General features: G+C 42.7%; 1 protein-coding gene across 2 annotated transcripts in view; it reads right to left on the bottom strand.

Moving 5' to 3' along the window:
• FGGY (FGGY carbohydrate kinase domain containing) overlaps nt 1-13,412 on the bottom strand; it is a 208,175-nt gene that overhangs the window by 173,488 nt on the left and 21,275 nt on the right. For both annotated transcript variants that reach the window (XM_075067644.1, XM_075067645.1), the window contains exons 3-4: nt 12,056-12,167; nt 11,313-11,464 (exon numbers count right to left, since the gene is read on the bottom strand). In XM_075067644.1, the coding sequence (XP_074923745.1) occupies nt 11,313-11,464; nt 12,056-12,167 (264 nt within the window). The remainder of the gene's footprint in view (nt 1-11,312; nt 11,465-12,055; nt 12,168-13,412) is intronic.

Raw genomic sequence — 13,412 nt, 5'->3', positions numbered from 1 at the left:
ACGAGTCCCATGTCTCTTTCTTTAAAAATTACTTTTTCAAATGGAAAATGATGGACTGTTATCTGTAGCAGTAAAGACTACAGTCCACTCTTTATCCACAGAACAAAGCTTTCTCACATTGCCTTGCCGGCGTGCTTCGGCCTGGACTTGGAGGGTTTGCTTGTCAGGGTGCATGGCTAGGTCTCAATTGAGTTAATTTGTCCCTGGTGAATGTTTGCTTTTTAATGCTGATGAATATGTTATGCTTAAGGATTAAGTGAGCACCTAGAACTCTTGCACAGGGGTATATTTTTTTTTACTATTACTTAAGCCTAAACTCAATAAAATAGGCTACCAAACACGTACTAGATGGCACGGACTCTGAGCCATTACCAATATAGTTAGCGTTTGAAACAGTGATCTAGTGGGGAAAGGCTTTGTATCTCATATCCCATTACCACCCACCTGCATCATTAGAATCCCAATGACCGTGGGATTGACTAGAGGTGGGCCAGAAGCAAAAATCCCAGGTTCAAACCAGCGTATCGATCTAAATTCCTTGGCTGCCCATCATCTCTAAAAGTGGGCTGTATCAAAGACCGACGTTCAAACATCTAAATTTGGAATGCGTGAAATCGAGGTTTTAAATCAGAACTTCGTGACTTGAGCACGCCCTTACTGTACGTGAAGTTGGCTTACTTTCCGGCAAAGCCAGAAAGCTGTTCAGCCACCTAAACCAGACAGAACAAAAAAAGCCATCTGTAAACACAGCGACTCAGAGAACATGGATCAAAGAGCCATTGCCCTGCAACCACCAGCATACCAGTCATTTGCCTTCCCTCCATGATCAACAAGCATGGTTTTAATGGTTTGTTGCTGTCCATTCCCTTCTCCATTTGGCTGGTTATTGCAAGCAAAGGGTGGACAGAAAGAATAAGTCTAAAAAGGAAGAACAGAACAGTAACATCTAGTGAGATCCTTGGGCAATCTGCCAGAAAAAGTAAAAGAATGATTCAAGAACCATCAGTCTTTGGTTATTAATTGCAAAGGAATTATACCCTGGCAGTTTGCTCTGTGAGGCGATTCTTGCCAAAGGGAAGATCTTCTTTGCCTGTATTCCCCATACAATAAATGAGGTGTGAAAGAAACACCTCAGAATAGATGCATTTCATTTGGACACAATTACAAAAGAAACACTTACTTCCAATCCACCCCACCCTGAACCAGAATATGCTACAGCACCACTGATTTAATAGGGAGAATATTTTTTAGAAATAATTTAAATGAAATGTCATTAATCTAAAGAAAAACATGCCAACCTTCCTTCGGTTTCTGGCACAATCCACAGCAAAATATTCCAGACAGAAATTAATAAATATGGAATTTTCTTCTGCTACTTCTGAAAAGAATGCACAATACAAAAATTCTGTATTGCAAACAAATTTACATTAATTTGTTTTGTTCATGTTCACCTTTTTTGTTTTGTTCACTTCCAAAAACATTTATTGAGTTTTTCTCACAAATATTTGCAGCAAGTGAAATTCAAAGTTGAATGTATAAGTATTCACAGAAACCAAATTTTAAATTCGCATGCATGCATATCCATCCCAGAAGTACTTGTGCACTCATCCGATCAGGGAACAGAAACAATACCATGCAATTTAGCTGATCAAGCACAACTAACCGATACAGCTTGAATAGTGAAACCTCACAGAGTACTGTTTGTGACCACTGCAGAGTTAAATAACGCAAGAACATTTGTCAAATATTTTTGAATAATAAGTAAATGTGAGGAAAGAGTCTGTTTTCAGACTGTCTGCAAGCAGAAGAAGAGGCTCATTTTAACCTTTAATGTGAATTGGGAATATAAACCAGGAATATTTATAGTACTTCCAATGAGGTTTACATTTAGAGTTATCTCACTGACCTAATCAGAAGTTTTTTTGCCTTGTTTATCCATCATCTAAAAAAGCATTCCTGTATATTTCTGAGAAGAAAATTAGTCTTTCTTCCCATTTCTATCTCATCCCTAATGCTCACAGCAAGCACATTTCAAAGTCAAGTGTGCAATTATTTATGGAAACCAAATTTTAAAAATCACATGACAACCCTAGAGACTGAATTCTTGTTTACAACAGCACAGGTGCTCCACAGGCAAGAAACAAGTGAAGTGCCCCACAATCCCCTACGAATTTGCTTTCACCATGTTCTACCAAGGCCATTCTATGGGTTTGGATTAGTTCAGTCTAATTGCCCATTCATTCCTTGGCCAGGCAGCTGAGACTCAAATAAAGGTTCCGTTTCATCCCTTATGTGGTGTCAATTTTGTGACATGGACACCTGCTTGCTGGGAACTTGGTCAAGACCCCCTCACAAATAATTCCACACAGACTACCAACCATCAGATGGTGAACTCATTCAGTTACTACTAAAATAGACTGCATTTGAACCTGTGATCTAGAAGTGAGAAGTCCTATACTGCATCACCAGACTCACCCAGAGCCTCAATGATTCAACCTTTTGTTAACCCTTTTTCTTGTTTTCCCCTTTTTCTTTGTTCCAAGTGAAAGTGTGGAATACATTAAGAGGGAGACCATGGGCCATGAGGATTCTGCATATAAGAATGGAAGTTTGAGAGGAAAACAAATCCCACAAAATAAAAGAAAGCAAAAGAAGAGCGAGTAAAAAGGAGATGAACCAATCAGGGCCACCTGGGGGTGGGGAGGACAAGAGGGGCAGTCTGCCCCAGGCCCTGGGCCCCACAAGGGCCCCAACAAGAGTTTTTTGGGGCCCCTGGAGCGGGATCCTTCACTCGCTCCAGGGGCCCCGGAAAACTCTCGCGAGGCCCCAGCCCCCGGAACTTCTTCCTCTTTGGGTCTTTGGCAGCAATTCGGCAGCGGGGAGTCCTTCCTCTTCGGGACCCAGCGCCGAAGTGCCCCGAAGACCAGCAGCAGGGGGTCCTTCCGCCCCGGGACCCACCGCTGAAGTGCCAGGTCTTCAGCGGCAATTCGGCAGCGGGGGTCCCCCACCGTCAAAGACCCCAGGCCCCCCTGAATCCTCTGGGCAGCCCTGGAACCAATTATGATTTGGAGGGGAAAATACAACATAGCCCTAGAAACAGCAACCCTGAAAGTAACAGGAAACCAGCAAGAAGTAAGGATCATCATCTACTTCCCAAACTATGAAGTCATCTCAGTCCTCTGGGTGAATGAGGTCATCTTCCACTTCTCTTCTGAATCAGAGACTGGATGTAGAAAAGTTCCATTAGGTCATCTTATCCCCTCCCTCCTCCCACTGCCAACCAATGCAGAATAAATTTTTTAAGTTATATCCTTGAGTGGTGCTTTTTCTTCTTCAGTTTTAAATTACTCAAGTGATAGAACTTCCGTCTCTTCCTTTGGAAGATATAACCACTTGAAAGCTAGCAATATCACTCAAAATTACTTGCTTTGAACTCTTCCTGTCCAGGGACATTGTTTTTTTTTTAATTCTACAATAAGGAAGGTGCAGGCCAAGCTACAATAAAGATGTTTGCCACAGATTCCTCTGAAGTCTGCAGACAGGATCTGCTCATATGGTTTCCCAAGGTAGCAGATGGTCTTAATTAACATAATAGAAAGGAAAAGGTGAATAATTTGGATTCTTTTATGATATACACAAGGAATCTGCAGTTCATATGCAGTAAGAAGATGGTGGCCCACAACTTGATTTAACATCAAGCTTTTAATTCAACTCTACTCAAACAGTATCTCATGTAAACCAATCTCCTAATTTATCTTCTGAACAAAATAACTTTGCTGATAATTGTGTTCAACTAATTATTCTTTCTGGTACTGGCAAAGTTGCTAATATTTTTGGCCCAGTGGTAGAGCAAAAGTTTTGTAATGCAAAGGGTCATGTGTTATATCAGAGCTGAATTAGCATCTCCACATGGAACTAAGGAAAAGTCAATCGTCCATCTTGAATGACAATCCATTCAGAAAATCTTCTGTAGTTCTTCCAATACTTCATAGTTTTGAGCAGAGGATATACAGTACCTTTCTCTACATCTTCTTAGAGCTTCTGTTTATGTTGCCATAATACACAAGATGTACTTTGCCACTGAGTTTATGCTCTATTGATTCATTCTTGTGCCAAAGGAGGTCTGATAGAATTCTAAATGGCATAAGAGGTCTGATAAAATGGAAAAATAGTATAGGGGGCGCAACACTGTACTGGCTTTAGAGCTCTAATCCTCAACAGACAGCTGTTTGGGAAATACATACTATTATAAAGACATCACCTCTTACATTGCTAAGTACCAGTGCTTTTGCAGCCTCAGAAAATGTTCCCGTTAAAGCCAAGATTGGTATGTTGCCCAGAGGATGGTGGTATAGCATTCCAGTACACTACCAAACATCACAGACTTGTGCAGGCATGGAAGATGTACATGCTAGGACCAGTGAGTTAGTGTTTTGCTACAGGAATCAGTATTTAGGGCACAGATATTAACAAATGTAATAAAAGAAATGTTGATCTGAACCCGTGATCTAACAAAACAGCCTTCCAAGGCATTTCTTGTCTTAGTGCTCTTGAGAGCCAACTTTTTATGTATTAACCTTTCTTTTTGGAGTTAAAGAATGAATACAAAATCATTTCACTGATTCACCACACCTATTAAATATCCTTGCTGTATTGGATATGAATGGGACAGTCTGCATCTCAACCACAGCAGGGTTTGCTTTCCTTTGATATGTTCAGCATTCCCATTCCCAAGCATTCAAAAATCATGAGTCAGGCTCACACAGTCATGATAATGGTTATAAAAATGAGGTTTAAAAACTGTTGGCTTCTTTTCATTCCTCTTCAGGAGCTGGAGTGTTTAGGTGTAATGATTTCAAGATTGTACTCCACAACCATGAGGGCTAGAGACTTACTTTATTTTAAAAAATGAAAGATGAGAGATTCTCACGAATCACAGATTCAGGATTTGGCACTTTATGAAAAGCAATAACTATTGAGAGAGTTGGCAACACCGTTAATGCTCATAAATAGCAGGGCTGGGGAGGGCATGGATAACATTAATAGAAAAAACAGAATATATGCCACTGCAGTATTTCTCAAAGACAACTATTTATACCTAGGACAGCCAGAATAGATCATTTCCCTTAATCTCACTTAAACCACATAACAGAGTACTTTTTACTTTTTGATTTTGGAGAGTTGTCCAAGCCTGACAGTATTCCAGGACAAAAAAAATTAGGGGTGACATGGGAATGCGCTGGCATCAGTAACAGAAAACACAAACCAAAATACAACCTGCAGTGTGGCATAAGATACAGAAATTAGAAGTCGTAAAGAAAATGTTTCCTTATGCTGAAAGTGCAGCCAATAGAAACATTTCACCAATGACTAACCTTATGGATCACCAGCATGTGTTCTGTGCAATGCTATGCTAATATTGGAAGAAAAATGTCTGAGATTTGGTGCAAAGAGTGGCAAATCCTTGTCCCACTCAAGAGGATGTGAGCTTTGCCATTGACCCAATGGGAATAAGATTTGGTCCTTGTATTAGGCTCAGATTATACCTGACCTGTTCCTGGATATAAGGTGTCCCTCTAATGCAGCACTCAAGTAAATGCCAGGCAGATTTGCAGACCATCTGCTCTGGGGAACACACAGACTGCTCCTTCCCCATCCTTCTGGAGGTGCACAACATGCACCACAAAGGGACAGAGATGGACAAGGAGAACGAGGCAGACCTCTCTCTGCCTCCTTATGCACTGCCCAGCGGCCACCACTTAGGGGAAAATTATCAGCATCTCATAAAGGGATGTAGCAATGTGTGAGCAGCATTTCAATGTCCTGGCATTCAAAGAGGCATTCATTCTACAAAATCCCCAGGGCTGCATAGCTTCACATGGCCCTTATTATTGGACGGAACTTCCCAGCCCTTAGTGAATAATGAACAGAGTTCCACCTTACAGAGATGTCCATCTGCGAATACATCAGCGGAAGGAGCCCTGCAGCTGTAAAGAACTTTGGAGACTTGTTCATCTTGCCACCACATTAAGAGAAAGTCCTGTGTTACCGCACTCCAGTGAAGATCATCCACAGGATTTTAGCATCTAATTTTTCAATAGGTGTCTGACAAAATCATGTGCTAATTATATTCCGTTCTTTCATTGTTAGTGACTGGGTTGTGCCCCAGATGATGTTACACAGAGACAGCATCATCTGGACTGATGTACAGCACCTTGTTTATCCAGCAAATATTCTGAAGACATATGCTTGCTGAGAGAAGGCAGTAAGGGAGGACAAAGAATGAGCTGCTAACCACAAGCCATAAACAGCAGACATTAGCACTGTCACAAAGAAACCCAAAGTGGAAAATAATCCCAGAGAAGGAACAGCAGTGGCCTGAAGTAGAGATGTTTTTGGTGCTTGAACCAAAAGAACAGTTGATGTATTTTATCATTTTAAAGTAAAAAAAAAAAATCCCTCTAAATCCCATTTTACAGAACTAGCCCAAGAACATAGGCTGGATTGCAGGAAAGACTTAGAAGAAGCTAAGTAAAGTATTGTGCTTTCATGCTACTCTTGTCTTTATTTTTTTATTTCCCTCTACCCACTCCTATTTTCTTTCTCTCTAACAATAACTTAATTCCATTATTTCGGAAGCATCTGAGATAACTGCAGCTGGAGATGGGACACTTAATGGGATGGGCTGGTGTTCTGAACATTTTTTATCACAGCGCTTGGCTGACTGGCTGGCTCTCGCTCACATGGTCAGGGTCTGATTGCCATATGCAGGGTTGGGAAGGAATATTCCTCTAGGTCAGATTGGCAGTGACCTTGGAGTTTGTTTTGCCTTCCTCTATAGCATGGGGCACGGGTTTCTTGCCAAGATCATCTGGGTGCATCTCACTTAATCAATTCCCTGCCACTGCACGGCCCTCAGGCCCTGGTGCACCTTGGTCCCTCCTGTTCTCCACTGGTGGCACACGGTCATTTTGTCTCCTGAGGAATGTAATACTTTGGACTGCTTCTGGCTGTTGGGTTTAGTGTGCAGAGGACTGGGTGATGCTGGTGGCCTGTGATATACAGAAGGTCAGGCTAGATGATCTGGTAAAACTCTATGACTATGACTTTATTCATTCTCTCTAACAACAACTTCCTCTCTGTTACTGATCCTTTCTATGATGTCTCATCCCCCCCGCAACATTGCTGCTGTCCTGCCTGGTCCCATTTCACTTGTAGGTGGCTGCTCCTCCTTGTTGCCCTTTGTAATGGTGCTCCATCTCTCAGGGTGAGGAGCTGGGATTTCTCTACCTTTTGGCTGTGACTGCTCCTCTTCCTCAGGAATCTTGGAGGACTCCTCTATTGCAGGGCTATGACGAGTGGCTCCTTTCTTCCTGCTTGTAACAGGGTGCTGGCCAAAAAGGTTCTGGCCAGGCCCTTGTTAGCCCAGCTCCAATTAAGCGGTGTTAATTGGTACTGGCTGGGTGTGGCTCGGCAAAGGGCCAAAGGAAAAACACCTGTGGGGCTTGTGCCCAGCTCTTCCTCCACCACTCTTCCTGAAGGCTCAGATGCCAGCTGCTTCTCTGAGATTCTCACTGCTCCTCCCTCTGGCCTTCTCGTCTGAGAGTCCAGCAGGTTGTGCTGCTTCTCCTTGCAGCTTCCTCTGCCAGCAACTGTTAAACTCCTCTGCTCTTTCAGCGAGCTCTGCTGCTCGCCTGGCACTCTCTAGCCCTAGCCTATTGTGGGGCTGCCTAAGGTACGGCCTGTCTTTTTTAACTGCATGGCGGCTCCCCTCGGGGTACGTATACCAAGCGTCAGGGTGTACCACACGCAGCTAAACACCTAGTACAGGGTGGCCAACCTGTGGCTCCAGAGCCACATGCGGCTCTTCACAAGTTAATATGTGGCTCCTTGTACAGGCACCGACTCTGGGTCTGGAGCTACAGACGCCAACTTTCCAATGTACCGGGGGAGCTCACTGCTCAACCCCTAGCTCTGCCACAGGCGCTGCCCCCTCTCCACCCCTTCCTGCCCCCTTCCCTGAGCCTGCTATGCCCTCGCTCCTTCCCCTTCCCCCCTCCTCCAAGCCTCCTGCACGCAAGGAAACAGCTGATCTGGAGGTGCAGGGAGGGAGGGGGAGGCGCTGAGCAGTGGGGCTGCTGACTCTTCAGCAAAGTACATTGGTAAATTCTGGCTCTTTCTCAAGTTCAGGTTGGCCACCCCTGATTTACTATGTGCTCCAGAATGGCTCTGAAAGGAGGGGAGGGGTATCCAGAGTCCAACAGAGACAGATCATGGGTCCCTGCTAGGATTGGAAGGAATCTTAAAGTGCTGAGAAATGGCTACACAATAGAGGAACAGACAGTCAAGATGATTTTAAGGCAATCAACACAGCTACTTAACAGGCCTATGCCTGAAGCTGCTCTTGAGGCAGAACCATTCACTGGAGCAAGCGGTAACTTGTAAGGAAAGTATCAGAGGGGTAGCCGTGTTAGTCTGGATCTGTAAAAGCAGCAGAGAATCCTGTGGCACCTTATAGACTAACAGACGTTTTGGAGCGTGAGCTTTCGTGGGTGAAGTGGGTATTCACCCACGAAAGCTCACGCTCCAAAACGTCTGTTAGTCTATAAGGTGCCACAGGATTCTCTGCTGCTTTTGTAAGGAAAGATTATTTCACACTTCATGGAAGAAAAATAAGCAGCAATAGGGATTTTAAAAAAGAAAAATAAACTACTTACAGCTGCAAGAGACTGTAAAGAAATCTTGTTAGTCATGTATTTGGTGCCATTTAGTACTCATGAAAGTTGGAGACTAAAAGGCACTGATCACAGCAATGCATACACAGGGGGCAGACACTGTAAACTCCCTCAAACAGTTCTGCCAATACATCTCACTCCTGCAATGCCATACCCAGAACAATCCTTTCTGATCCTCTTCTTAGCAAGGCTCAGGGCCATATTTTTAAAAACAGACGCTAATTTCGTGCTCATAAAGTTCCCAGCGAGGCTACTGACTTACTGTGTGTCCTGTGTGAATTACTTACAGCACAGTTGTAGTCTGAAAAGTGTTGCTAAAAAATGGCACGCTGTGGATTCCAAGGCAGGCTGGCCTTCATATGATATTTTCTGAGTTAGGAAAAAGCATTTGTTTTCTTCCTAACTGCTAGTCTTGCACTCACCCTAGGATCTGTAAAAAGCGACCAAGAGTCCTGTGGCACCTTATAGACTAACAGAAGTATTGGCGTATAAGCTTTCGTGGGTGAATACCCACTTCATCAGATTCACCCATGAAAGCTTATGCTCCAATACGTCTGTTAGTCTATAAGGTGCCACAGGACTCTTGGTTGCTTTTTACAGATCCAGACTAACACGGCTACCCCTCTGATACTTGACCCTAGGATCTGAAAGCCAAGCTTTGATCTTTTTGGCTTGTGCATCATTCCCAGTATAAAATAAAAAACAAAACAAAAAACCCTGCAATCAGAACTTAATTCTATTCCTGATACATAAGCTCTATTAGAATCTAACAGTGCCATACCTGTGTCAGTTCTGCAGTGCTAACAGGAGGTCAAAAAGAAATCCTTCTCTTTAATCAGAGAAGTGGATATGACTTTGAAACAGCAGACAGAAAGTTATTAAGTACTATTGTATAGGTAGTTTTCTGACCTTAACTGCATTTTATTTTCTCTGTGCCACAGTTTACTCATCTATAAAATGTTAATACTTGCCTCACTCTGAAGAATATTGTGAGGCTCAATTAATATTTGTAAAGCACTTGAAGATTTTTCAATCAATAGCACCAAATTGTTATTATTCTAGTCTAGTGGAAACCGATTTTGCAAAGTTAGGGTATAATTCACTCCAGTGCAACACGCCTCCACTCTTATAAGGGCTACTACAGTGGGTCTTCAGTGGTGCAGAGGATTGCTAGTAGCCCACTGAACAGGGGTGAATTTCACCGTTACTGAGGGCTAGAATGAGCTTTGCTTCTAGCCCCAAACATGCAGCAGCATGTAGCTGTACCACTGCAAACAGCCCTGTGATGGAATTGTGATTCAGTTACAATTTCTTCCATGCTCCCTCATTGTGTGTGTGCGTGCACTCCTGTGTGTATGTGTTAATTTGCATCACCCTTTTACTATATGAAGAATAGTCCTCACTTGCTGGTGTGCTGGGTTGCTTCTTTAAGACTTTCCTAAAGAATAATGCAAATGTCAAACTATAAAATGACCAGCAATATGCTACTCATGGCTCAGAAATGGAAAGTCTTTAATAGATGGATATTCATGTTTCACTACAACATCCACAAACATTAATTATCATCTATTAACATTAATCTGTCAGTATCTGCTTCTGCCAGTTAACTCCCTTGACCTTCCCCAGTCTGCACCTTGTTACTATACGATGCTTCTATGTTTGTAAGGAGAAGAAACATCAGCTGTTCAAAGCTGACAAAGTAATTTCCATTTGGCCTTCATTAAGACTACAGTAAGCATCATTGAGACCAAATGTAAAAGTCAGATTGGTGAAGGTTATGAAAAATTCAAGTGGCAAGCATTTTTCCTTTTATCTGACAGTTATCATTAAGAAGCCATATGTCAACCTACAACACATAAAATTTAAGCATAAGAGACAGCATTAGAATTCCGCATTATGAATAGAGTGTCTTCCTCCTACAGATTGGCTAGTTACTACAGATGGGACTGAATGGGTTAGGTGCTTTTCTGGAGGCCTGCAAGTGTGTTAAGGGTTTTGACTGAGCAGTTTCTGTACTAGTGACTAAAGCCATCTTGAATCATTTCACTCCTGGACGCAGTAGCTCAGAAGACATCCTTCTGGCTAGGCAGTTCCTTTTGGCAGTTCATTTTGAGACAATGCTGATTGCAGATCCCTCTCAGAAATATCACGGACACCCCTAGAGAGTAAGTACAACCATGGCATTTGGAGTAGGTAGGGTACCCAGGTAATTAAAGCCTCATCTATTTCCAATCCCTATTAATCAGTAAGACAACTACATATGCCTGTCTTCCTTTTACAAAGTGGACAGCCAAAACATATGACATGTTCTAACCTGAAAATATTGAATTACCTCACACAACCAGAAACTTAGAAGCAGTCCATGAAAAAAAAGGAAGCTCTTAGGGTGGGATTTTCAAAAGCACTTGAAGTTTGCCTCTTTCAGTTCCCACCACACTCAATGGTGAAATGCCCACTGCCTTCAGCAGAAGCAGTGTTCAGCCAATGCTGTGTAGTTTTTTGTTTTAAAAATATCATTCTTAAAATGTTAACTTTAACCATCAGCCAGAAATCTGTCACAGTCTAAAACATACTCACTTCTTTCATCCATAGCAACTTAGGCGGCTGCATTTCAACAGACATCACTCCCCCAACGTAGCTCAAAACACTGTGTTGAGTTCCATTGATTCTGTCCACTTGACTGGCTGCACGATGGTCCATCCACATAATGATGTTTCTTTTACATTCCCCTTACCAAAAACAAAGGCAGACAAATATTTCAGTCTTGGTTAAATTCTTCCTCATTATTATAAATCCCCAGGTGCCAAGCCACTTGGCAGCGTCACTTAAGAGTACAGAATTTGAGTACTGCTCTCTGAAATAACACCAGGTGATACTCTTGGCTCCACTGAAGCCAATTTTCAAACATACTGAGCAACTACAACCCAAATTGAAGTCAATGGGAGCAACGAGTGCTTGGGACCTCTGGAAATCAGGCTGTAATACAGAACCTTTCACCCCAAGAACCCAAATCACATGACAAAGTATGTATTTTATTTATTGACATACAAAAATATACAAAAATGCCTACATTCCCTAACATTATTAAAATCCCAGCAACATTAAAGTAGTCATTTTACAAGAATTCATGTTTAGAATTCAAAATGACCCTGACAAATTAGATAATTGGTCTGAAAGCAACAAGATGAAATTCAATAAAGACAAGTGCCCATGTCTACAAGATTTGGCCCTTACATAGGCCATTAGGGTAAAATCCTGGCTCCACTACAGGCAGTAGCAAAATACCCATGTCAAATTTGGTTTCTGTGCTGGGGTCTTACCTTCATAATTAACTGCCAAGGGCTGAAACTGCTTATCCACAACAACAAGTGAACACGTAGCATCAAAACCGAGCCCTCGAATCCAGGCAACCTCTACTTGTTGGATGACTTTCTGTGAACATACACAAGAAGTTCTTAGATACAAATATGCCCAGATGCACGCACGTGCTAATGCTTTACAGACAAGAGGTTATAAACTGGAATTATAAACAGTGATGAGTCAAGGTAAAAGCTTTGAGATTCAGTTTGCTTAAGCACCTAAAAATCTGGATGCTAACCCAAAAGGTATACAAATTATGCCAGCCTCTTTGGTCTGAAAGACTAAGACTCGGTCTCATGAAAACCTCTATTGCAGGCTCTCAGTCCTGGTTCTTACAGTTCTGGTTGGAAGCAGGAAGCACAGGGTGCACAAAAAGGAAAAATAATGGCAAACACATTATGTTAAATTTTATCTTCTTTCTGAAAGGTTTGGGTCGAACTGGGTGTGCGGCTCAGGCACAGGTTTGGGGGTGAGCATTTCATCTAGACCAGGCTCTAAAGCTCTGATTCTCTGCGCCACTTCTGGAGCAAAACGTGTCAAGGAGTTTTTGTTTTTAACCTCACTTAGCATCTTATCACAATTAAAATCCTAGAAGAAGATTGCCTGTAAAATTGGTCTTAAGTGTATACTAGGACTAATATCACTGCTCTGCACATTCCTTCAAAAGGCTACACAGCAGAGACAGGCCTCAGTTAAAACCCTGGAACTCACTGATCCTAGAGCTTACGGAAGCTCTGAACTTTGTGGCTTGCTTGTGGTATTGCAAAGAGAGAGAGGAAAACAAGGCACCCACACTGACTAACTGGCTAGTGAGGTTGCTAAACTTCCTAGGAGGTAATTATGGGTATGTCTACATAGCAATTAACCACCTTCGGCTGGCCCGACTCAGCTGACTTGGGCTCACAAGCCCAGGCTGTGAAGCTATAAGACTGCTGTGTGAACACTGGGCCTCAGGCTCTGGGACAACTGCAGGGGGGGGGAGGATCTCAGATGAGGGGAAAGCAGTGGATGTTATTCCTTGACTTTAGCAAAGCTTTTGATATGTTCTCCTACAGTATTCTTGCCAGCAAGTTAAAGAAATATGGGCTGGGTGAATGGACTATAAGGTGGATAGAAAGCTGGCTAGATCATCGGGCTTAACGGGTAGTGATCAGCAGCTCCATGTCTAGCTGGCAGCCGGTTTCAAGCGGAGTGTCCCAAGAGTCAGTCCTGGGGCCGGTTTTGTTTAATATCTTCATTAATGATCTGGAGGATGCTGTGGACTGCACTCTCAGCAAGTTTGCAGATGACACTAAACTGGGAGGAGTGGTAGATACG

This window comes from Chelonoidis abingdonii, chromosome 7 (genome assembly GCF_003597395.2).
Source record: "Chelonoidis abingdonii isolate Lonesome George chromosome 7, CheloAbing_2.0, whole genome shotgun sequence".
NCBI classification, from domain to species: domain Eukaryota; kingdom Metazoa; phylum Chordata; order Testudines; family Testudinidae; genus Chelonoidis; species Chelonoidis abingdonii.
The sequence above is the reverse complement of the archived record's forward strand: the minus strand, read 5'-3'. Positions and strand labels throughout refer to the sequence as shown.